This window comes from Phacochoerus africanus, chromosome 4 (assembly GCF_016906955.1).
Source record: "Phacochoerus africanus isolate WHEZ1 chromosome 4, ROS_Pafr_v1, whole genome shotgun sequence".
Lineage (NCBI taxonomy): Eukaryota > Metazoa > Chordata > Mammalia > Artiodactyla > Suidae > Phacochoerus > Phacochoerus africanus.
Window position 1 is genome coordinate 85,625,211 of NC_062547.1, and position 26,484 is coordinate 85,651,694.

The window sequence follows — 26,484 nt, forward strand, 5'->3', positions numbered from 1 at the left end:
AAACGCCCTTTCCTACCTTAGGTAGTGCTGGACTCAAACTTTCCCCTTAATTTATGTTTTGCTTCTGCAAGACAGGCTGTGTATGAGCCTTGATGGCAGAACCAAGGAGTGGGTTTGAGTCCAACCTCTGCTACTCACTTAGCTCACCATCTTCAAGCAGGTCCTTCAAAGCACTATATTCTCTCTGCTCCTTTCTAATAAACGCTCTTCCTCTCAAAAGTCCAAATCAGTTACTTTGAGTTCCAAATCCTCAAAGTCTAGAGGAAACCCAGCTTTATTTTATGTTCTTATTCTTGTCTTCACCAGTGGTATTTAGAATGCTCAAAGGTAGCAGTACGAACCTTAGTTGTAAGACAAATGCAAAACCAGCGACGAGAGGAAAAAGAGCTAAGTTAGGACCTGTCTTTAGGTGGTGGGCCTGTCTAACCCAGCTTCCCACCAAGGCTTGTTGCTCGGAGGGCTGAGGGATGCCACTCTCCCGGAGCTGAAAACCAAAGGGATGTATGGCCCTGAGCTTGTAGGAACTTATAAATCCAGAGAAGAGCCAAAAGAGTGGAGCTGGAGTGATGGGGATCAATGAAATTAGTTAAGACATTTTAGGAGTTCCCGTTGTATCCAGCTAGTATCCATGAGGATGCAGGTTCAATCCCTGGCCTCCCTCAGTGGATTAAAGACCCAGCTATTGCTACAGGCTGTGGTGTAGGTTGCGGATGTGGCTTGGACCTGGCATTGCTGTGTTGTGGCATAGGAGTTGACCCCTAGCCTGGAAACTTCCATATGCAGCAGGTATGGCCCTAAAAGAAAAAAGATGTCTTTTTTTTTTTTTTAAACATCTTCATAATTAAATCTGTATGCTGGCTTATTTCAGTGACTGCTCTCTGATTGTGTTTCCTCCATCCTAGTTCTTCCTCTTTTTTTTTTTTTTCCCAATTTAAAGAAGCCCTTTCAGTATTTCTTTTAGAATGGGTTTTGTATTGCTGTACTCTGTTAGCTTTTGTTTGTTGGAGAAACTTTTTATTTCCCCTTCTATTTTAAATGATTAGTGGGGAGGGAGTAGGAGGGATTGGGAGCTTGGGGTTAACGGATGCAAACTCTTGCTCTTGGAATGGATTAACAATGAGATCCTGCTGTGTAACATTAAGAACTATGTCTATATACTTACAACGGAGCACAACAATGGGAGAAAAAGTTATGTATACATGTATGTGTAACTGGGTCCCCATGCTGTACAGTGGGAAAAAAAAAAAAGTGTATTGGGGGAAATAACAATAAAAAATAAATTTAAAAAAAAGACTTTTTAAACTGTGAGGATAGAAAATGGTATGTTCTCGACTCCTTGTGCATGATTAGCTCTTGAATGAAATACTGGCCTGTGCTCACCATGAAACACAAGGCTATTTGCTCCAAAAACCATCATAGTTGGTCCCTCATGAGACCTCTTGAAATGTTTTCCTGTAAAGACAAAGAATATTGGCTGCATTCAAGGGATCTTGGAAGAAACCCTGAACCCAGTTTAGTTGGATCCCCTGGCCCAGTGCAACACTCAGCAAAATCGCTCGCCCTCTTGGCTTTTGTTTATTGAGAAAGCAAAAGAATACAGAAAGCTCCATCTTGTAGAATGTGCAAAATGTGTAAAATGTTCTGAATCCCTAGGAGAAATGCAATGAAAGGAGTAGGAGATGAAGATGAGGCCTGAAATGTTTATTATTTGGTGGGCTGCTACTTTTTATTTATCAAATGAAATTTCAATTTCTTTTTGAAAGACTGCATAAAAAGATATAAAAGGTTGTGTAGTAATTGCCTGGATTTCTTTATGTAACTTGTGTTTAGATTCAGTCCTGGTTCCGGATGAGAAGAGCACGAAAGAATTACCTTTCACGACTGCAGTATTTCAAAGACCATGTAAGAGACGTGTGTGGGTTTTTATCCTGGCTGAAAATGAACAAAACAAATACTTGGTTGAATGTTAGCATCAAATGATTTTTATTAAATGCTGGAAATGAACACTAGGAGGGAAAAACAGATTTTAGAACTCACTGTGGTCCTATTTGGAGGCTGCTTCTGTTTCTTTTTATTCAGAACTCCCATTCAGAGAGAGATTTTACCATTCAGAACTGGATAGAAAATGGGTGAGGGGAAAACTGATACGGGGCTCGTAACGCCAAAGAGAAAAGCTTGTAATGAAGGCTTTTCCAACATTGCATGTAAAAATTTTACCGCTGATGGCTTCATTAAAATAGAAGCCCACAGGAAGAATTTTTTTTTTCCAGCATCTTTGAAGAACAGACATGTGAACGTAGATTGGACCATCTAAGTTTGGTGGTAAAATTCTTTTCCCTTTTTAGATCTCTTTATTTACACAGTCCCTTTGCAATCTTGTTTATACTTTCAGCTAAGTTATCTGACCCTTCCTTCAAAGAGAATGCAAAAATAAACGTCAGATATGCCACATCTGGGTACTCTCAGTTCTAAGCAGTGTCCATTTTGAAAGTACTCTTAGTTCTTAAATCATTCTAAATTCTAAAAGAGTAGAGTCGGTGGGATTCTGGAAGGTCGTGACTGGTCTTATTCTTTTGCAGAACAATGAAATTGTGAAAATACAGTCTCTCTTGAGAGCAAACAAAGCCAGAGATGACTACAAAACCCTGGGTAAGTGGGAGCTCTCTGAAACAAAGCATCCCTTATAAACCAGACGCGGACAAGGTATTTCCATCTGAGTCACTGCAGTGGTTGCTCCAGGCACAGAGAATGCCCATATTTTCGAGTAGATTTTGCCCATCTCAGAACCCCAGGTTCTGCACCAGGGCACAGAGGGACATGTGATAACAAGAGATGAGCCTTTCTATCTAAGTGGTGTGGGGTGAGTGCAGTAGGTATGATTTCTTCTTCAGAAAGAATGGGCTTGGGCGGGGGAAGGGATAAATCAGGAGTTTGGGATTAACAGATACACACTTACTATATATTCGTAGATAAACAACATATAGCACAGGAAACTACTCAGTGTCTTGGAAACAACCTGTAATGGGAAAGGCTCTGAATCTCTTTGATGCACACCTGAAACTAACTCAACATTGTAAATCAACGAAACTTAAAAATGTATTTTTAAAGGAGGAGTTTCCGGAGTTCCCGTCGTGGCTCAGTGGTTAATGAACCTGATGAGGAACCATGAGGTTGTGGGTTCGATCCCTGGCCTCGCTCAGTGGATTAAGAATCTAGTGTTGCTGTCAGCTGTGGTGTAGGTCCCAGGCGCGGCTCGTATTCCACGTTGCTGTGGCTCTGGCGTAGGCCGCAACAGCTCCGATTAGACCCCTAGCCTGGGAACCTCCATATGCCACGGGTGCAGCCCTAGAAAAGGCAAAAAGACAAAAAATAAAATTAAATTAAAAAATTAAAGGAGGAGTTTCCATTGTAGTTCAGCAGGTTAAGGACTCAGTAGTTATCTGCAAGGATTCGGGTTCCATCCCTGGCCTTGTTCAGTGGCTTAAGGATCTAACGTTGTCACAAGCTGCAGCATAGGTCGCACGCACATGCAGCTTGCATCTGGTGTTGCCATGGCTGTGGTGTAGGCCGAAGCTGCAGCTCCAATTTGACCCCTAGCCCAGGAACTTCCATATACCACAGATGTGGCCATAAAAAGAAAAATCAATACAAATGAAGTTAGTATAAATGCTAATGCTTTTATATTTGAGCAAGAGGCAGGAATGCAGAAGAGCCAGAAGATTAACTTACATTTGAATACTTTTATTAGCTGGCCTATGATTTTTTTTTTCTTTCATTTTAAGAATAAAACACAGGAGTTCCCATTGTGGCGCATAGGAAAGAATCTGACGAGTAAACTGTGAGGTTTCAGGTTCGATCCCTGGCTCATTCAGTGGGTTAAGGATCCAACGTTGCCCTGAGCCGTGGTGTAGGTTGCAGACACGGCTTGGATCCTGCGTTGTTGTGTAGCTCGGATTCGACCCTTAGCCTGGGAACCTCCATATGTTGCAGGTGTGGCCCTAAAAAACAAACAAAAAGAATAAAACATAGTCATATAAGAAATTTGGATATATGAATAAGAAGGGGAAAGTGCATAGTTTCATCTCCCAAAGATAACTACAAACATCTTCCTATAATTTTATTCTAGACTTCTCACAGTACCTATGGTTTTTTATATTGTCTTTTGTATAATACTAGTGTATGCCATTTATGGAATGTTTGACAACAGCAAAATAAAATAGGCATCACCTAGAAATCTCATCCACATTTCATGCTCTTTTTCAGTCCCAGCTCTGCAAAATGTTTATTATTCTATTTTTTCATAGTGAAGCTCATTCTCTACATGTTGAACTTTCAACATGCCAATTATCACAAGACCGAGAGCATTTCCTAGACTAAGTCTAGAAGAGCTTGCTGATAAGTTTCTTTGTACTGCCCAAATTCTTCAACTATTTAGATCACTCAAGTTTAGTTTTGAGAGGGGGGGAAAAAAAATCTTTGGGTATTTTAGGCATGCAAATGGCCATTATATTCTCCCTAACTGCCTTGTTTCTTATTTTTATTTATTTTTTTTTGGAAGAAATAAAAAAAACTCTTCAATAATATCCCTAGTGTAAGAGGGAGCCAAATGTTGCCAATACCCTTTGTTATCAAAAGCCTGTCTGAATTACCAGGTAAAGTGGCCTAAGAAAGATCTTTCCTGGGACTTGCTAAGGGAAAGAGTCTCAGGAAGCCTCAGAAGCCAGGTTGTGCCTCAAGCCTGTGGAATCTTCTGGATAGTCCCTCATCCCACTAGATTCCAGCATCCAGCATGCAACCTGGATGAGAAAAGATCCCCAGTCTTTTCAAGACCACATTCTTCCACTTTGGAATTGAAGAGATGTATATCCTTGTTTCTAGATATCTTTAATTTTTTATAAGAAGACTGCATAGGGAGTTTTTTTCCTGAGTTCTAGCACATTAAAATAGATAATTTAAGGATGAATTTTCCAAATGGACACAGGTTGCTTTTCATTTCCTTTGAGGGAACATGTTTTTTGGGTGGCTAAGGTGATGCCTGTCACTTGCTTACTTTTTTTCCTTTTTTTCTTTCTTTCTTTTTCTTTCTTTTCTTTTTTTTGGATACAAAGATAAAAGAAATTCCAGTTAAAACATCTAGGTAATTTCCTGTTAAAAGCATAGAAGGCAGATAGAAACTATGTCGGTGAATAAGTTCAATCAAAGCTGCTCTGGGCTTTGGCAGATAGCATGGCTTTATGATAACTGAACTACAAATTTTCATTCCTTCCTCTATTCAGCATCTTCATAAAATGAAGGCATTGTTTTTCTAAGCTGAGAACTGGATCACTTTTCTTAGTCCTGTCATCAACATTTTTTCACCCATTCCCTCTAGAAGGGCATTGAATGCACTCAAGTTGGAAGTTACCGAAATTGTAAAGTGGCCACTTTCTTTTTTTTTTTTTTTTTTAATCTTTTTAAGAGCCACACCCACGGCATATGGAGGTTCTCAGGCTAGGGGCCCAATTGGAGCTGTAGCTGCTGGCCTACGCCAGAGTTACAGCAATGCCAGATCCCAGCTGTATCTATGATCTACACCACAGCTCACAGCAATGCTGGATCCCCAACCCACTGAGTGATGCCAGGGATGGATCCAGCTTGTGTCCTCATGGATGCTAGTCGGCTTTGTTTCCGCTAGCCATAACTAGAACTCCTCAAGTGGCCACTTTTAAGTGCTGACTGTATAGTTGTGTGATTTCCTGAAATGAAAAGACCACAAAATGGTGTGAAGATGCCAAAAAGCCAACTACTGATAGAAGAGCTATTAATTTTGAGCCATAATAGTAAAGCCAAAATATTGATTTGTTTCTTTCGGGACTATGAGCACCTAAAAAGACATACAATCCTTAGGAGCAGGGGGAGTGAGATGGCTTATGTCCTCTCAACTCAGCTACATGAGTGAGCTCTGGGGCACAGCTCAGGCTGTCTCTGAAATGGCCGTGACACCAACAATATCTTTGTTGAAATACAAGGAAAATAAATTCACATCTGTTTCAATGATCAGGAAGTGGCTGGTCCATGATCCCAGGCAACTTGGAATCCAGTGGAATATAAGCTATTGTTGCTTTTTTTTTCCAGTAGATTCTGAGCCTGGAAGCAGAACCAGACCCCTCAAGCTTCCTAAGGCTTTTCCTTGACAAATACCAATAGAGACCCCCAGAAGGGGTACAGTAGCAATGCAGGTGGCTCTGGGTTAGGCTTTTCATGCTGGGTTCATGCTGTTAATTGTTTGCATGGTTGGTTGCATTCTTTATTCCTTGAGTATCAGAGCACCATAGAACCAAGCTGGAAGTATAAGGACACTCGAGCAGGGCCTTGGATGAGAAGGAGAGAGGGTGGGGGTTTTTTTGGGGTTTTTTGTCTTTTTGCCATTTCTAGGGCCACTCCCGCAGCATATGGAGGTTCCCAGGCTAGGGGTCAAATTGGAGCCATAGCCGCCGGCCTACACCACAGCCACAGCAACGCGGGATCCGAGCCGCATCTGCGACCTACACCACAGCTCACAGCAATGCCGGATCCTTAACCCAGGGATCGAACCCGCAACCTCATGGTTCTTAATTGGATTCGTTAACCACTGAGCCACGATGGGAACTCCAAGAGGGTGAGTATTGAGGCTGCCTACTGGTCTGGGTTCTCTCAAGCCATCATTGTTTTGCTGTGTCTAACCATTCATCACTGAAGGTCCAGGTAGTATATTCTTACAGTTTACCCTGAGTAGATCTCACTAAACACCTTAAAAAGTATTTTTTTTCCCTAAAAGTCAGATTGCCAGGGAATTAAAGCATAATTAAAGGTCAAGGCACCAAAGAAAAGCCTTTGTAGAATTTATACAGATTCCCCTCTCAACGACTGAGCCTGGTGTCCTAGGCGCTGAGGGCCCGCCCTGATCCATGCTTAAAGGATAAAGACCCAACTTCAATTTCTTTTCCTTTCTTTCTTTCTTTTTTTTTGGCCATATCCACAGCATGTGTGTGTTAAAGTTCCCAGGCCAGGGATCAGACCTGAACCTCAGCAGCAACCTGAGCTGCTATAGAGACAATGCCAGATCCTTAACCCACTGCACCACAGCGGGAACTCCCCCAATTTCACTTTCTAACATTGTTTTCATTTCTGCCACATAGTGCACGGGTTCCCATTTTCAATCTTTTGGCTTCTAGGGGGCCTTCCAGCTCTCCCCTCACTGACCTTTCCTGATGCCCCTTTTACCTAGTTCCTGCTCCGTCCCCCAGCACTTTCGGATGGAGAAAGAATGCTTTCTGCTTCCTGCAGCAGAAACAGAAGTCTCTTATCTGGCTCAGCCACAGGTTCTCAGAGCCAAGCTCTCATGGGCATTCTTTCCCAGATTCTTCATCAATAAGACACAGAGAGATAGAGCTATCTCCTCAGTGTGTGAGTCCTGGAAGCAGCCTGAGAGAGCGCTGATAAATGAGTACAGATAACAAGGAAAGAGTGAGGCCAGACTCTGTCAGTGGTGTGTGTTTCTTTATTTGATCAGTTGCCTTGTCCAGATGTTGCATGAAGCAGAGCGATGGACCCCAGAGACCAAGCACGTCCATTGCTCCATTGTTTCTGGGAGTTCCTTATGAAATGACCTGATGTCTTTCCTCCTGATGAGCCCATCAAGCATGCCCAAGTAAAGCACGCCTTCCCTTTCCTTGCAGTTGGCTCTGAAAACCCACCCTTAACCGTCATCCGCAAGTTCGTACACCTGTTGGATCAAAGCGACTTGGATTTCCAGGAGGAGCTGGAGGTGGCGCGATTAAGGGAAGAAGTGGTGACCAAGATCCGGGGCAATCAACAGCTCGAGAAAGACCTGAACCTGATGGACATTAAGATTGGGCTCCTGGTGAAGAACAGGATCACGCTGGAGGTCAGTGGGGTCTGTGGGACTGATGCCTCCCTGAGGAGAGGAGGTGCTGGTGTTTTTGCCCACAACACCTTTGATCCAGCGAAGCTCCTTCAGAGTCCAGAAGGAGTGGTCCAAAGTTTATTTACCATTTTTATGACCACTTCATGGTGCTCAGTCCTGCCAAATTCTGTGCCTCCCTTTGGTAACATTTGCTAAGGCTTCTTTACCATTCTTCTTTCTTTTTTTTTGGTCTTTTGTCTTTTTAGGGCTGCACCCATGGCATATGGAGGTTCCCAGGCTAGGGACTGAATCAGAACTACAGCTGCCAGCCTACACCACAGCCACAGCAACGCCAGATCCGAGCCACGTCTGTGACCTACACCACAGCTCACGGCAACACCAGATCCTTAACCCACTGAGCGAGGCCAGGGATCGAACCCACAACCTCATGATTCCTAGTCAGATTCGTTTCCACTGTGCCATGCCAGGAACTCCTTCTTTACCATTCTGAAAGGAAGTTGATGGGAAATAAACCTACTTGTAGATATACCTTCATAACAAGACTAAGGCCTTTCTATGAATTTTTAATTTAATTTAATAATTAATTTAATTTGTTTATTTACTTAATTATTTATTTATCATCTTTTCAGGGCCACACTTGCAGCATACGAAAGTTCCCAGACTAGGGGTCAAATCTGAACTGCCACAGCCACAGCAATGCCAGATCCAAGCTGCATCTTCCACCTACACTGCAGCTGGTGGAAATGCCAGATCCTTAACTCACTGAGCGAGGCCGGGGATCGAACCCACACCCTCATGGATGCTAGTTGGGTTTTTAATCTACTAAGCCACAACAGGAACTCCAGGCCTTTCTATGAATATAAAAGAAAAATAGAAAGAAACGGATTTGGAGTTCCCACTGTGGCTCAGCGGGTTAAGGGCTTCGCACAGTCTCTGTGAGGATTCGGGTTTGATCCCTGGCCTTGCTCAGTGGGTTCAGGATCCCACCTTGCTGCAGGCTGTGGCTTAGGTCATAGATGAGGCTCAGATTGGTGTTGCCATGGCTGTGACATAGGCTGCAGCTTCAATTCAACTCCTGCCCTGGGAATTTCCATGTGTTGCAGGTACAGCCCTAAAAAGAAAAAGAAAAAGAAATAAAGAAATGGATTTATTCTTAAAAAGCATGTATTTCACTATGAAAATACATGAGCCTGATGTCATTAGAGATCTGATAAAACTTTCCAGACTTGGGCCTCTTCACAGAATAGCCGCAGATTCTGAGAGCTCCAGATGAGCCTGATCAGGTCAGCTAAGGACTCTGTCTATGAGTTCATTTTCCAAAAGGGAGAACAACTCTTGGGAGAGTTTAGAAGATACAAAATGTAGTCTTCCCCCAACCCCAGTTGACCCACAATTGCAGTCTTAGAAAATGAAATTTATTCTCGAATTATAGGGATATATATTGTGCATATATATAAAACAATTAGATTTGAGGCTCAAGCAATTACACAACTGAATTGTGACCTGCATGACTGACCACTGAGACATTAAAAAATCCAGGCCCGTGAGATGTGGGCAGTCATTCACACAGCACCACCCTACACACTCTAGGACAGGAGGGCATGTGCCTTCCCCAGCCCCCACCCCCTGGGAGCTAGTGGTGCCCTCCAGTCGATGTTAACCCCCCTAACACCTATTTCCAACATGACCCCTACAAGAGGCATTTCCCTAAAAATAGCCTCTAGCTAAATAGTGCTGTGGTTTTGTGTCTGAGAAACCTGCCAAGGTCAGAGCACCCTAAACCCATGTGAAAAGTTTCTTTTTTCTTTTCTTTTTTTTTTTTGGTCTTTTTGCCTTTTCTAGGGCCGCTTCTGCAGCATATGAGGGTTCCAGGCTAGGGGTCGAATCAGAGCTGTAGCCACCGGCCTGCGCCAGAGCCACAGCAACTCAGGATCCAAGCCACGTCTGCGATCTACACCACAGCTCATCAGATCCTTAACCCACTGAGCAAGGCCAGGGACCAAACCCGCAACCTGATGGTTTCTAGTCGGATTTGTTAACCACTGAGCCACGACGGGAACTCTGGAAGTTTCATTTTTATTCAAGGAAAGGAGCTTTCTAGGGTAAGATCTCTCTCCATGTCCCTATTCTTGCCCCACATCAATTTTGGGAAAACAGACAGGTCGGGAAGTTGACCTTCTGGATGCTCTGAGAAGGCTGCAGTGGCTCAGAGGTGGAAAGCCAGCTTCCGGTGTGGGTCTGGAAGACGAGATGAGCAGGTCCAGGAAGCCCCCAGCTAAGTGGACAAGAGAATGCCCTGCTCTGGTTTCCAGCCCTCACAGAGACACCAGCGAAGTAGCACTGAGAAAATACTAGAGCAAGTATAAGATAGGAAACGATCGCCTTTTCTAAAGATTAAGGAATAACACTGCAATTTACATGTTCTGCAGTGGAGTTCCCGTCGTGGCTCAGCGGTTAACGAAGCCAACTAGCATCCATGAGGACGCAGGTTCAATCCCTGGCCTCGCTCAGCAGGTTAAGGATCCCGTGTTCCCATGAGCTGTGGTGTGGGTCGCAGACATGGCTCGGACCCTACGTTACCGTGGCTGTGGGTGCAGGCCGGTAACTGTAGCTCTGATTGGACCCGTAGCCTGGGAACCTCCATATGCTGTGGGTGCGGCCCTAAAGACAAAAAGACCAAAAAATAAAAAATAAATGTTCTGCATTTAACTCTCTGTTTTTTTCATCCAGGAAAAACAAGAGTACTTTGGCCTTTTAAAAAAGAATAATGTGTTTGTATTGTTTGACACACATGAAAACTTTTAAAGTATAATATATTCCAGAAGGACCTTTTATAACCTTTTATAGCCTTCAACTCTTGTTTTACCCTAGTCCCATAAAGTTGTAAACAGGAAATGCCTTGCCTTTTAAAATAAAGGCTTCATTGCAAAAGACTAAGTAGTAGAAATATCTAGCTTGTGGAAATACAAACGTGGCCAGTTTTCGGGTCTTTATGAATGTTTAAACTGTCGTTAAAGCATTAGTAATGGATAGCATTGTGAAACTAAGTTCTCAGTTTAGGTTGTCAAATAAATATTTAACACACGTTGCCTGAAGTTAAACTAGTGATTATCAAATCTCTACGTTTTCATCGTATTGATAGTGGCACTTTTGGTTAGATGATAAGAATAGTGCTTTTGCTTTATTCATAGTAGTGAAATAATTGGAAACAACCCAAACCCTAAAACAACAGAGGACAATAGAACCAGTCTAACAGGTATGTTACACAACCACTAAAAATAAATATTTCGGAAGAATATTTAAGGACAGGAGCAAAGGTCACAATATAATGGAGACGCAAATAGTAACGGAAACAATATGATTTCATTCATTGTAAAAAATATGTACACTTAAGAAAAAAATTAAACGATTTTTCTTTGCATTGGTAGAATTAACCTTCTTTTTACTTTTTTTTTTTTCCTTTAATAATGAACCATGCCTTGAGGGAGAAAAAAGATATTCAAGAGAAGTGGCTTAGTTCTTACAGAGCAACTCCCATTCTCTCTAGTCACCATGTATTTTACAATTCTTTTAAAATTGGCATTTTTTCCTAGGAACCTCAGAAAGTCAGTGGGCGAGTGAAATGCCTAATACTGGTTTTAGGCAGACGAAAACGTTTGGGAATGGAAAAAAGAGCTAACGTAGACGTTTCTGGCAGGAATAGGGAGGAAGAAAGGTCTAGACTCAAATTAGCTTGAAGGGAAAAAATCCTACATGGAAACAGAAAGTAATTTCAAATCACTAACATGCCCATGGATGTATCACCTGAATGCAGATTTAACAGGCCAGGGCTACCTGAAACCCAGAATTGAAATTTCTTTTATTGCTTAAGTACACCTCTTGGCTGCTTATATTAGCATGTTTCCTTGGGCATGTTCCTTCACCTCTCTGAGCCTTGTTTTTGTCACTGGAAAATGTGCTAAATGCTTTATCTGGATTGAGTGTGGGGTTTTTTTTTTGGGGGGGGGGTTGGCTGCACCCCACGTCATGCAGAAGTTCCTAGACCAGGAGTTAAATCCACACCACAGCAGGGACAGCACCAGATCCTTGCACCACTAGGCCATGAGACAACTCCCACATGGATTGTTTTTCATCTTTACAGCAACTCAGTAAGATTGCTATTATTGAGCCCATTTTATAGATGTAAGGAAACTGAGTCTTAGGTTATCCTGAGCAAGATCCCAAAGCTCATTATAATATCCAGATACCATATGTTTATGGCTCCTAAGTCCACACTTTCTACAGAAGTTTGTACGCTATAACATCATACCTGCAGGCAGATACTCTGTTATCAGGGGGAGGGAAAAGATGGTAGCAATTGAGGCGACACAGAGATGTGGGAATGTTATGAACACGTTCAATACTCTTGCTCCTTCAATTCAGTATTCCTCAAATGTTTGATATTTATCAATAAGAATAGAGGACATGAAATTTTCTGTTAATAAGCATGCAGAGTTCCCATCGTGGCGCAGCGGAAGCAATCCTACTAGGAACCATGAGGTTGCAGGTTCGATCCCTGGCCTTGCTCAGTGGGTTAAGGATCCGGTGTTGCTGTGAGCTATGGTGTAGGTCACAGATGCGGCTCGGATCTGGCATTATGTGGCTATGATGTGGGCTGGCAGCTGTAGCTCTGATTCGACCCCTAACCTAGGAACCTCCATATGCCGCAGATGCAGCCCTAAAAAGCAAAAAAAAAAAAAAAAGAAGGACGTGCATCTCTTTGGAAGCCCTGCCTGGCTTGTCTTTGGTCCACCTTCAGGCTTCCCAAAGCCAACCTCCATTCACACCAGAGCTCCTGGGAGCCAAGTGTGATTTCACAGGGAGGAAAGAGGAAGGGCTTATCACGTTCAAGTGTGCAGCCCTGTCCTCGGGTCTCCAGCACACAGACGTTCCCTCTGCACAGCTGCTGGCTCTTGCCCTGCCCCCCTACTTCCCCTCCAGGGCTCAGCATTTGACTTTGCTATTTCCCTTCCTCCATGGCTCTTCCTGTCCTCTCTTCACCAAGTCTATTAATAATACAAAGGAATTTCGTTCTGCCCTAGAGCTGGCTTACCACCCCATCCTCTCTTCTCTTCTGTATGTGTCAGGAAAGGCCACCCTAAAGATGAGGTCTGCAACAAAACACAAGAAAAGTGTCCAGTTGCCGGAGCTATCTCCATTGAAAGTAGTTGGGGGGAAGAGTGCAGAGGTTATAAGTACCAAGATTTTTTTTCCCTCCATATATTAGAAGTCAAGATAATCAATTTAGGAGTCCCTGTTGTGGTGCAGCAGAAATGAACCCACCTAGAGTCCATGAGGATGCAGGTTCGATCCCTGGCCTTGCTCAGTGGGTTAAGGATCCAGCGTTGCTGTGAGCTGTGGTGTAGGTCACAGACACTGCTAGGATCCCGCGTTGCTGTGGCTGGGGGGTAGGCCGGCAGCTGCAGCTCCGATTTGACCCCTAGCCTGGGAACCTCCATATCCCGCTAGTGCGACCCTAGAAAGCAAAATAATAATGATTATGTAATTAATCTATTGCATATATTTGAGGGAATTGAATGACCTACACATTTCCAGTTATTTGAAGAGGGGAAACCTGGGGTAAATGGAGCTCTAAGCCAGTTAGCCTAGTGATGTCTAAGGCTATCAAGCTGCTGCTGCCTCTTTAACCTCCATCCGGTGGTAACTATGTTTCCTTTCTTCATCTCGAAGGTAATTTATATATTTGTGAAATAAGCGAAGGGATTGTCACCTTTTTTTTTTTTAACTCTACTATTTTTTTATATAATGATTTTTATTTTTTTCCATTATGACTGGTTTTAAAAATTTTTATAGAAATGCAACTCCAGTCCCCTCTTCCACCATAGGGGGAACAGACATATAGGACTCGGTCAAGGTTGCCCCTCTCTGAGAATGAGAAAGTATGACTTTATGACCTGGAAGGCGATGAATTAGAACCATGTAAAACTATCTAATCTCAAAGCTCCGAGGATGTTGTTTTTGTTGTTGGGGGGGGGGCAGATTTTTTGTCTCCCTGTAAACTGACTCCAGCTACGGGAGAAGAGGAGGGTAGGAGGTAAGCAGATTTAGAGCTTGTCCTATACAGTGGTTCTCCTGCCTGGGATAATTGCAAGTGGGGACAGGCACATGTTTTTGTTGTCAAAATGCCTTGGAGTCCCTACCTGCATGTGGCAGACGGGGGCTAGGGATCCTAAATGGCCAGCAGTGCATGCACGGCAAAGCACTGTGGTGCCTGAAGTCCCTGGAGGGCCACCACAAAGGGACAGTGCTGGCCCATTCCCATACTGGCTGCAAAAAGACCCCTCATGTGGAGGTTGGGCTAAGAGCTCAGGGAAACAGATGGAAGAAGTCTTAGGGAAAACCACTTTCTTGCCACCTCCTCTGTGGGACAGTGACCCAATGTTAAGTGGCCAAGAAGGCATTCTAGAGCTGTGGCTTTCACGTAAGTCATGTGTCATTAATGGGTCATGAAATCAACTTTGTTTTCCTTGCTTTTTTTTTTTAGCACTGTACCCACAGCATATGGAGGTTCCCAGGCTAGGGGTCAAATCTGAGCTACAGCTGCTGGCCTGCATCTCAGCCACAGCAATGCAGGATTGGAGCCACATTTGGACCTACACCACAGCTCAAGGCAATGCTTGGATCCCTGACCCATGGAGCAAGGCCATCATCATGTATACTAGTTAGATTCATTTCTGCTGAGCCACGGTGGGAACTCCCGTGAAATCAATTTAATGGGTCATATCTGCTGTCTAACAAATGAAATAGAACAAAAACAAATGGAAAATATCAGAGTATATCCCAGTAGTAGAAGTATTGTTTCATATAATGTGTATGGGTGTGTTTACGAATAAAGGATATAAAATGCGTTTTTGACTATGGGTCTCCATAAAATGTTTGATAGACCCTTATCTAAAGAACCTACTCTGGGTCATTACCCTTTAAGCCCCTGAAGGGGACACATTTGCCTGAGGCAACCAATTGACATGATTTTAGTGACACTTTCCAACAATCCCTGTAAATGGTTAAAAGAGCATGATTGGGGGTGGGGGAGAAACTTAACTTTGTTAGGCATTTACAGACTTCTTTTCCCTTCCATCTCTAATTAATTTCTACGCTGCATATTTTTGGCCAGTGCTTTTTACGTATTGAAAAGATAGAATTCATTCATTTAAAGGTTACAATTTAGTGGTGTTTCATATATTCCCAAAATTGTGCAACCATCACATCTGTCTGACTCTAGAACATTCTCATCACCCCCAAAATAAACCCCAAAGCAAATGTTCTGGAATTAGTGGCGATGGTTGCACAATCTTGTGAATAATACTAAATAGCACTGAACTGTACTCGTTAAAGGGATAAACTTTATAGTATGTGAATAGTATTTCAGTTCCAAAAAAAAACAGAAGAAAAAAACACCCATATTCATTAGCCGTCACTACTTATTCCTTCCAACCACCAGCCAGAGCAACCTTTAATCTCCTTTCCAGCTTAATAGATTTGCCTGTTCTGGATTATTTCACATGATTTTGGAATCACACCATATGTGGTCTGTTGTGAACAGCTTCTTTTACTTCGCATAGTGTTTTTATGGTTCCCCATGTTGTAGCATGACTTTGTACTATATTCCTCTTTATTAGAAAGTAACATTATGTTGAATGGACATACCACATTTTGTTTGTCCATTCATCTATTGATGGCCATTTGAGCTGTTTCCTCTGCAGCTGTTATGAATAATTCTGCTCTGGCCATTCATGTACACATTTTTTGTAGGGACATATGTTTTTCGGTTCTTTTGGGTGTATGCCCAAGAGTGGAATTGCTGGGTCATGTGGTAAGTCTGTGTTTAACTTTGGAGAAACGGCCTAGATTATTTTTGCTTTTTAGGGCCACACCTGTCGCATATGGAAGTTCCCAGCCTAGAGAGAATCAGAGCCACTGCAGCTCATAGCAATGCCAGATCCTTAGCCCACTGAGTGAGCCCAGAGATCGAACCCGCATCCTCATGGATCCTAGTTGGGTTCGTTAACTGCTGAGCCACGAAAGGAACTCCCTGCCTAGATAATTTAAATGGCTGTACCCATTTTACATTCCTACCAGCAGGGTACAAAGTTTCCAGTTTCTCCACATCCTCACCGACTCCTGTCTTTCTATTTTTGAGATGTAAAAGTTCTTTATATATAGATACAAGTCCCTTATCTAAGACAAGACTTGCAAATATTTTATCCCATTCTATGGATTGTCTTTCGTTTTATCAACAGGGCATCCTTTGAAGTGCAAAGCTTTTAATTTTCATGAAGTCTCATTTACCTTTTTTTTTCACTAGTGTATTTGGTGTCATAGCTAAGAAACCATTTCTTATATGCACAAAGATGCACGTACAAGAAACTAACTGTCCATCAAGAGGAAAATCATTAAATAAATTGACACACACACACAAACACAAATAAGAAACCATTGCCTAATCCAGGGTGACAAGTATTTAAGTATTTATACCTAGGTATTCTTTCAAGAGTTCATAGTTTTAGCTTTTACACTTAGTTCTCTGATCTCTTTTGAGGTAATTTTTGTGGGGTGCGTTAGGGGTCTTTTTTTTTTTTTTTTTTTTCTTCCCCTGGAAACTGGATATCTGTTTGTCCCAGCATCATTTGTTGAAAAGACTATTCATTCCCTATTGAATTTCTTGGGAGCCAACATCACATCTGAAGAGCAAATGCATACAACTTTGGAGAAAAATATCACAAAAGCCAAATTCACCTGAAAGATAGATTTCCTTAATTTAACATTCCCTATTCCTTTGTTTTTCATGGGAGAAATGTGGGAAATTGATCTTCTCCAGGTGTATCTGAAGGGAAGAGATAAAGAGTACCAGAAGCAAATGTAGTAATTTTATAACTTTTTTCCCCAGGATGTAATTTCACACAGAACGAAACTGAATAAGAAAAAAGGCGGAGAAATGGAAATATTGAATAGCACTGACAACCAGGGAATTAAAAGTTTGAGTAAAGAGCGGAGGAAAACACTGGAAACATATCAGCAGCTTTTTTATCTTTTACAGGTGAGAACAATGTCTTTCTCTGTGAGTTTGGGTTAAATGCTTTGTTCCATGGTGGTGGTTTACAGCGGACCCTCTCTCGGGCTAAAGCTGTCAGAATTTACATGTGCTGAGCCTCTGCTAAGTACCAAGTGCCATTCTAGGTACTTTACACACATTATCTCATTTATTTCTTAGTAAAAGCCTGAGAACCCTCAGAAAATAATTGTTACTGTTATTCCCACGTTACATATAAGAAAACTGAGACACAGCCAGTAAACGGTAAAGCAATGGTATGGAGACCCAGGCAGTTTTTTTTTTTTTTGGTCTTTTTTTTGTGTGGTTTTTTTTTTTTTTTTTTGCTGTTTCTTGGACAGCTCCCGCAGCATATGGAAGTTCCCAGGCTAGGGGTCAAATCGGAGCTGTAGCCACCGGCCTACGCCAGAGCCACAGCAACGCGGGATCTGAGCCGCGTCTGCGACCTACACCACAGCTCACGGCAACGCCGGATCGTTAACCCACTGAGCAAGGGCAGGGATCGAACCCGCAACCTCATGGTTCCTAGTCGGATTCGTTAACCACTGCGCCACGACGGGAACTCCGACCCAGGCAGTTTGACTTCAGACTTCAGCCATGCTACGTTATACTACAATTCTATGCAGAAATTGTGGAAGTCTAATTATATAAGCAAAAGCTGTCAATCATGAAGAACTTAGGAACAATGAAGACCGGATATGTACTAGAACTAACCTGCCCTTGTTTGCATTATTTCCATGGCCTCTCTGTGATCCAAATGAACAGTAATTTTCCACTGCTTCCAGAATGTGAGTGAGAACTAAGTTGAACTGGTTACAGCTAGACTTGGGTGGACCAGTTTCTGTTTTGTTTGAACACTGATTCACCCTCTCCACCTGACCAACACATACGATGAGTCCCAAAGGAAACAATAAATGATAGAGAAAAACGGAAGCCTGCACTAAGGCAGGAAAACTTTGCTAAAAGAGGTGAATCAGCAGTTCTACCTTAAAAGTCAGGTGTACCTGGGGCCACTGCTGGTGGCAGTGATTCTGTAAAGTCTGGAGATGATTGAATCTTTGCTTGAGGACATCGTTGGCATTAGGTGCACAGAGAACACATTACCCAAACCACAAACCAGGTGTGGCTAGACTCATTGAGAGAAGAAATGTTGAGTTTGGTTCATTTTGGTAAAGTTGAGAATCCTCTACTTAGACTAGATGGGCAAACAGGTGTAGTGCCCCAAATGTCCACAGTGTGGCAGCATAGAAGGAAAAATGTTAAAAGAGGATTGTCCTGAGGAATCCAGGGCTTGACAACTACCTTTCCAGAAAGAAGGGGAACTCCCTCAATGCTAGACAGGTGAAATTATGCTCATGCTAGATTGCTGAAATTAGGGTTATAGCCATCCACAAGTACGAAATTTAATCTTAGGCATTTATCATTTTTGGCATCCATGAACTTCAAAGTGCATAAAGCTTCTTTAGGATTTAGTTTCCAGGTGTTGGATTTTTTTTTTTCCTTTTTATGGCCACATCTGTGGCTTATGGAAGTTCCCAGACCAGGAGTCAAATCAGAGCTACAGCTGCAGGCCTACACCACAGCCACAGCAACACCAGATCCAAGCCGCATCTGTGACCTGTGCCACTGCTTGTGGCTATGCCATATCCTTAACCCACTGAGCAAAGCCAGGGATCAAACTCCTATCCTTGTGGAGACTAGGTCAAGTCCTTAACCCGCTGAGCCATAATGGGAACTCCCCCTGTTGTTGAATATTGATTGAATTTGTGTCATTTAGAAAATTGAAAATGTCTTCATTGGCCTAAGGTTTGTGTTATTTACCCTCTTCTGTTAGTGGGAACTCTTGAGTGGAAAGGAGAAAAATCACTGGAGTGTGTTTAGAGTAATTCCACCAAGTTTTATTCCCTGGACAATTCATAACTGATGGAACCAGGACACTACCATTTAGTTGTACTGAGTGGAGTGTCAAGAAATCAGATAATGGAGTTCCTGTCATGGCTCAGCAGAAACGAATAGCTAGTATCCATGAAGACACAGGTTTGATCCCTGGCCTCGCTCTTTGGGTTGAGGATCCGGCATTGCCGTGGCTCTGACATAGGCCAGCAGCTCCAGCTCCTATTCAACCCTTAGCCTGGGAACCTCCATGTGCTGCAGGTACAGCCCTAAAGAGCCCCCCAAAAAAAAGAAAAAGAAAAAAAATATAAGGTGTGTTTCTCCACCTTTTCTTCTCTCTCCTAAGACCAATGAGGAAACTATAGACAAGCCAGCGATAGGGAATCTGGCCTTTGGAATTTCTTAGCCAAAGCAGCAGGTCAGGTGGTACAGGTTTTACTCTGGGCTTGTCTCTTCAGTATAAGCATACATGTAAAGTTTTGAGGTCGTCTGAGAGGAATAAGGGGTGGGCCTCTTCAGCTTTGGAGTCATTAGCCTTCCTTATAATCCCATATGCTTTGTGTGGGAGAGGAATCACCCCAGAACTCTAAGGAAAAAAAGTTGTCTTGAACTGCTTTTCATAAAATTTCAATCTTTACAAGCTTGAAAGGAAGTCTAAGTGGTGAACTAAACTAGAATTTAAAACCCTTAAAGCCAAACTGCTTGAGGATATTAAATACTGGTTTCCATGTAAGGAAAAGGATTTTTTTCTCTTCGGAAGGAAGATGAAGAGAAGGACTCTTAAATTTCTCTGAAACCTAAGTATTATTTTTTTTCTCTTCTAACCTCCATCTGGTTGGTGTAGCTCCTGGAGAAAAAACACGTTAGCATGAGGACTCTTGCTCCAGGCCTTGAACGCTCTCCTTAGCTGAGCTCTCAAGGCTCCTTGTCAATGTTTTAAAATTCTTGTCACTCTTGTAAATTGTCTTTTTTTTCCCCTTGTCATTTCCCCATCAACTCTCCTGACTTTCACCCTTCTCTTAGCCTCCCTACCTCTTTCCTGCCTTCTCACTCTTTGTCCGTGGCACTGTCTCCACATGTTTTCCTTATCTTTTTCTTTCTAGTCTCAGATTATGGGATGTGTTTCCTTCCATTCACTCATCAATCCTCCTACAACAGTCTGTATAGCTGGGCCCTTGGTTTATTCTTGCCAGTTTCTTTGGAAACCAGATCTGTTAGCCCCCCCCTTCTCTGTTTCTACCATAAATATTCCTATGTGGCTCCAAAAGGTGAACAGTGTAAAGCATACTTACTACAATTATATTCTATTAAATATGTCATGACACAGTATGTAAAACTTAAATCCTACCATAACTTTCTGGAGTTCCCTGGTGGCCCAGTGGGTTAAGGATCTGGTGTTGTCCCTGCTGTGGCGTGGGTTCAATCCCTGGCCCAGGAACTTGCGCATGCTGTGGGTATAGCCAAAAAAATAAATCCTAGCATAGCTTTCTATATAACTTCCTCTGGTATAGTATTACTGTTAGCTGCGACCTTCTAAAGTCTTAGTAATATGTGCCAGGATATGCTTTTTTTTTTTTTTTTTTGCTTTTTAGGGTCACACCCACGGCATATGGAGGTTCCCAGGCTAGGGACCCAGTCGGAGATACAGCTGATGGCCTGCACCACAGCCACAGCAATGCAGGATCTGAGCTGCATCTGTGACCTATACCACAGCTCACGGCAATGCCAGATCCTTAACCCGCTGAGTGAGGCCAGGGATCAAACCCACACTCATGGTTCTTCATTGGATTTGTTTCCGCTATGCTACAACGGGAACTCCCAGATACACTTCTGTATGCTTTTTACATCTAGAAGAACAACCTTTAAGGAATGAGAAATTGGATGCTTTTCTTTGCTTTAATAATATTTTAACGTATAATTTTTGTTGGGGGGTTTCTTCTTTCCTCTTTTCTTTAGACCAATCCTTTATACCTGGCTAAGCTGATTTTCCAGATGCCGCAGAACAAGTCAACTAAGTTTATGGATACTGTTATTTTCACATTATACAACTATGCTTCCAATCAGCGAGAAGAGTATCTACTCCTCAAGCTTTTTAAAACTGCTCTGGAAGAAGAAATAAAGTATGTACATAAGCGTATATGTAAAAATATCAATACCTTTTGTTAATGGTAGCTATCTTGGATTTACGAAAATAATTTAAACATTATTCTTTTAAGTTATTTATACATATTCAAATATCCCTAATTTTTGGAGACATTTCTACATCATCATAATTGTATTCAAGAACAGCCTTCTCTCGGAGTTCCCGTCGTGGCTCAGTGGTTAACGAATCCGACCAGGAACCACGGGGTTGCGGGTTTGATCCCTGGCCTTGCTCAGTGGGTTAAGGATCCAGCATTGCCGTGAGCTGTGGTGTAGGTTGCAGACTCAGCTTGAATCTGGCGTTGCTCTGGCTGTGGTGTAGGCCGGCGGCTACAGCTCTGATTTGACCCCTAGCCTGGGAACCTCCAGATGCCACAGAAGTGGCCCAAGAAATGGCCAAAAGACAAAAAAAAATATAAAAGAACAACCTTCCCCATCAGTTTTACCTTTTCTGGTTCGAAATCCACTTTTTTTTTTTTTGTCTTTTTGGAGCTGCACTCGAGTCATATGGAGGTTCCCAGGCTAGGGGTGGAATCAGAGCTGCAGCTGCTGGCCTGCACCACAGCCACAGCAACGCCAGATCCGAGCCTCGTCTTTGACCTACACCACAGCTCACAGCAACACTGGATCCTTAACCCACTGAGCAAGGCCAGTGATCGAACCTGTGTCCTCATGGATAATAGTCAGGTTCATTACCAAAGAGCCACAATGGGAACTCCTAAATTCACTTTTGATTTTGCAAATATACAAAGCTTTTCGAATGTCAATGAGAAAATTTATCTTAAATTAAAACTTTGTGAATTATAAAGCCATAAACAGATGAGGATAATGATCTCTGCTTCTTACTGTAACTTAAGCTACTTTTTTTGCTAACTTATTTTCTGACTCAGTTAAAAAAAAAGTATAGGTACCTATAATTAATGAGGGGGAAAAAAAACCATGAGGAATGCCCTTAGCCAACTAGATGGATCTTAATCGCCTTCCTGAATTCTGGATCCTGTAAGTGATGCTAATCCTTTGGGTCCCTGAAGCTGTTACCACATACGTCTGCCTTCAGGGTGTCCTCAAGGCAGCACAGGAGATAGGATTTATGAGAAATCGCCATGCTGCACCATATAACTAGGTAGGTTACTCAATGAATGATATGCTTAGGGTAACAGATCAAAGGGACAGAAAGAAAAATCCCAATTAGGTCAATAGATAAAGGTTTTATGCAAGGGGGAGAAAGTGACCCCAAACCTTGAGGAATATCTACAGTTTTTATAAGAAGCAATGGAAAAGGGAAATAAGGCACAATGGTGATTCGAAACATTGTGGGACAAGGGGCAAGAAAGCAGATGAGTCTAGGCAAGAGTTGAGTTAATTAGTGACCACCAGGAAATGAAGCTGGAAAAAACCAGTTGGGCCAGATCGTGGAGGATGCTAAATACTGGCCTGAGTGCTGAGACCCCTTACTTTCTGGGAAGCTGTGTACGGTGTTTGAGAGGGGGGCACAGGGACATGACCACTTTAAGTTTTTAGAAGATTGATCTACTGGCTGTGTATGCTCAGGATGAATTGGAGCTACACAGTTCAAGTAAACAGAGGAGTGCAAAGAAAAAGGTACAGCTTAGATTTTCCACACCCTGAGTTTGAGTTTTACATGCAGAACATATGGGTGAAACTATCCAGCCAAAAAAAAAAAAAGGAAATTCAAGACTAACTCCAGGAAGGAGATAGGCAGCATGATGCTTGTACAGTGTCACATTATTATTATTATTATTATTATTATTATTATTATTATTATTTTAATCTTTTTAGGGCTGCACCCACAGCATACAAAGTTCCCAGGCTAGGGGTCGAATTAGAGCCATAGCCACCAGCCACAGCCACAGCCATGCCAGATCCAAGCCTCATCTGTGACCCACACCGTAGCTCACAGCAATGCCAGATCTATAACCCACTGAGCGAGGCCAGGGATCAAACCTGCATCCTCATGGATACGAGTCAGGATCATTAACCTCTGAGCCACAATGAGAACCCCCGATAGTTGCCTTTTAAATTGCACACTCTTTTACCATGAAGCCCCTGGCTGCCAAAGCGAATATACTCTGCTTAAAACCTCTATCCATAGAGACAAACCATTTTGTCCGGTTTGGGTTTTTTTTCAGATCAAAGGTGGACCAGGTCCAGGATATAGTTACCGGGAACCCCACAGTCATCAAGATGGTCGTCAGCTTCAACAGAGGTGCCCGTGGGCAGAACACGCTGCGCCAGCTCCTGGCTCCGGTGGTGAAAGAGATCATTGATGACAAGTCCCTGATGATCAACACGAGCCCCGTCGAGGTCTACAAGGCCTGGGTCAACCAGCTTGAAACGCAGACTGGAGAAGCCAGGTAGTGAAGCCAGGACGCTGCTGCTGTTCAAGCGTGTATCATGATCATCTCTACATGTGTATTTCCACATACCCTTCCAGTCGGTTAAAGCACAAAATGTACAGTATAAATCAATTTTCAATCCAAGAGGTCAGGACCTCCCTTGGATTGTGCAGGCCACATTCTGGGACTCCTGCTCCTCTTGAGAATACATGGTATTTTCAAATTCTCCTACCCGTTGATTCTTTTTTTTTAAATTAATGAATTTTATTACATTTATAGGTGGACAACAATCATCACAACCAAATTTTACAGCATTTCCATCCCAAACCCTCAGTGTATTCCCCCACCCCCGAACCTGTCTCATTTTGGAAACCATAAGTTTTTCAAAGTCTGTGAGTCAGTATCTGTTCTGCAAAGAAGCTCACTGTGTCTTTTTTAAATTTATTTTTATTTATTTTTATTTTCTTCTCTAGGCCCACACTTGTGGCATATAGAGGTTCTCAGGCTAGGGGTCTAATTGGAGCTGTAGCCTCCAGCCTATACCACAGCCACAGCAACGAGGGATCCGAGCCGTGTCTGTGACCTATACCACAGCTCACGGCAATGCCAGACCCTTTACCCACTAAACAAGGCCAGGGATCGAACCCACAACCTCATGGTTCTTAGTAGGATTTGTTAACTACTGAGCCATGATGGGAACTCCAATTGTGTCCTCTTTTTAGATTCCACATGTAAGTGATAGCATTTGATGTTGGTGTCTCGTGGTCTGACTGACTTCACTTAGCATAATAATTTCTAAGTCCATCCATTTTGCTGGAAATGCAGTTATTTCTTTCCTTTTAACAGCTGAGTAATATTCCATTGTGTGTATGTACCACATCTTCTTTATCCACTCCTCTGTCGATGGACATTTATGTTGTTTCCATGTCTTGGCTATTGCATATAGTGCTGCAGTGAACATTGGAGTACATGTCTCTTTTCGTGTCATGGTTTTCTCTGGCTAGATGCCCAGGAGTGGGGAGTACCAATTGATTCTTAAAGCCACAACTTCTATAGTTCTCTCCCTAGGCTTTTTTTGTGTGTGTGTTTCTAAACCTGGGCATAGAAATGGCACACAAGCTTTCTCTTCACCTGACAATACCTACTTTTTTTTTTGGTCTTTTTTGCCTTTTTCTAGGGCCACACCCATGGCATATGGAGGTTCCCCAGCTAGGAGTCTAATCGGAGCTGTAGCCGCCAGCCTACACCACAGCCACAGCCTCGTCTGCAACCCTACACCACAGCTCACAGCAACGCCAGATCCTTAACCCACTGAGCAAGGCCAGGGATCGAACCCACAACCTCATGGTTCCTAGTCGGATTCGTTAACCACTGCGCCACGACGGGAACTCCATGATAATACGTACTTTTTTATAGTCACCAAGTAACGAGGGTGTGTGAACATAAACACGTCAATGGGATTGGCTTACTCTGGGTACATCTAAGTAACCTCAGCTTTTTATTTCCTGCAAAAGGATGCCTTGTGAAATAATTGAGATATGCACAGAGAATTACATGGGTGGTTACTGCAGCACTGCTTGCAATAGAAAAAGATGAGGGAAGTCAAAATATTTAGTTTTGGGGAATCTGTTAAATAAATGTTTGTATAGTACATAATGGAAGAGTAAATAACTGTTTGGAACAGTGGCATAGAAATAAGTTTGTTGGCCTGAGAAAAATGTTCACGTTTGGTACAGTAACTCATTTTGTTTTCTTTCTTTCTTTTTTTTTTTTTTCTTTTTAGGGCCGCACCTGCAGCATGTGGAAGTTCCAAGGCTAGGAGGCTAGGGGTCTAATTGGAACAGCAGCTGTCAGTCTACGCCATAGCCACAGCAACACTGGATCCTCTAATCCACTGAACGAGGCCAGGGATTGAACCCATGTCCTCATGAGTTCATTTCTGCTGCGCCACAGTGGGACCTGCCATTAACTCATTGTCTATTGAAAAAGAATTAGGCGTGTATATACAAACACACATAGGATCTGTATAGACGTGTATATACGTGAACTTTCTGACATCCAGGAATGTCTGAGGCCTATTCAGACAGGTGTAGAGAAGGACCTAGAAAGTTAAGCAGTAAATATGAAAAGTGATTATCTTTGGGTCAGTATTGTTTTCTTGTTTGCTTATATGCAATTTTTTTCTATAAAGAACATGTTTCTTTTTATTTTTTTATGGCCATACCTGTGGCACATGTAAGTTCCAGGAACTGAATCCAAGCCACAGCTGCCACCTGCACTTTTTTTTTTTTTGCTTTTTATGGCCACACCCATGGCATATGGAAGTTCCCAGGCTAGGGGTCAAATCGAAGCTGCAGCTGCCAGCCTACACTACAGCCACAGCAATGCTAGATCTGAGCTATGTCTTCAAACTACACCACAGATCATGGCAACGCTAGATCCTTAATCCACTGAGCGAGGCCAGGGATCAAACCTGTGTCCTCATGGATCCTAGTCAGGTTTGCTAACCGCTGAGCCATGAAGGGAATTCCATACTGCTTTTTATAGTAAGAAAGAAAGAGAGAAAAAGTTAGCTGGGTCCACATTACCTGGGTCTGCCTGTTACTTTGCTGGAAAAGCCCACATGGAGAGCCTGGAGTCACCCCGCTGCACTGGTGGCAGAGGGTTCCACGAGGACATGTGGAATTCCCCTCCCCACCCCCAACAATGTTTTATCCCTGGGGTCAGTGGGCAAACTCCGGTTCACATGGCAGAAAACTTCACCGTAGAACCAGCTTGGTAAGGATACAAATGTGTGGACCTAATTCTCCCAATGATCAGAAGCCCTTGTTGTGTTTTCAGCAACCTGCCTTATGATGTGACCACAGAACAAGCTCTGACCTACCCCGAGGTGAAAAACAAACTGGAGGCTTCCATCGAGAACCTGAGAAGGGTCACCGACAAAGTCCTAAATTCCATCATTTCCTCGCTTGATCTACTGCCGTAAGTTGTAGATGCAGTGACTTTAACACTCTTGGCTGAGCGCTCCTGCAATACTCTGTGAGATAAACCCCAGTCGTGAAGACAGGAGGTAGCCC

The 26,484-nt window shown here is 42.8% G+C and overlaps 1 protein-coding gene across 1 annotated transcript in view; it reads left to right on the forward strand.

Moving 5' to 3' along the window:
- Nucleotides 1-26,484, forward strand: part of IQGAP2 (IQ motif containing GTPase activating protein 2) — a 338,102-nt gene that overhangs the window by 270,517 nt on the left and 41,101 nt on the right. The window contains 7 exon segments of the mRNA XM_047778139.1: nt 1,831-1,902; nt 2,580-2,649; nt 7,698-7,906; nt 16,854-17,003; nt 20,865-21,028; nt 23,201-23,425; nt 26,249-26,389. Coding sequence (XP_047634095.1) covers nt 1,831-1,902; nt 2,580-2,649; nt 7,698-7,906; nt 16,854-17,003; nt 20,865-21,028; nt 23,201-23,425; nt 26,249-26,389 — 1,031 coding nt within the window.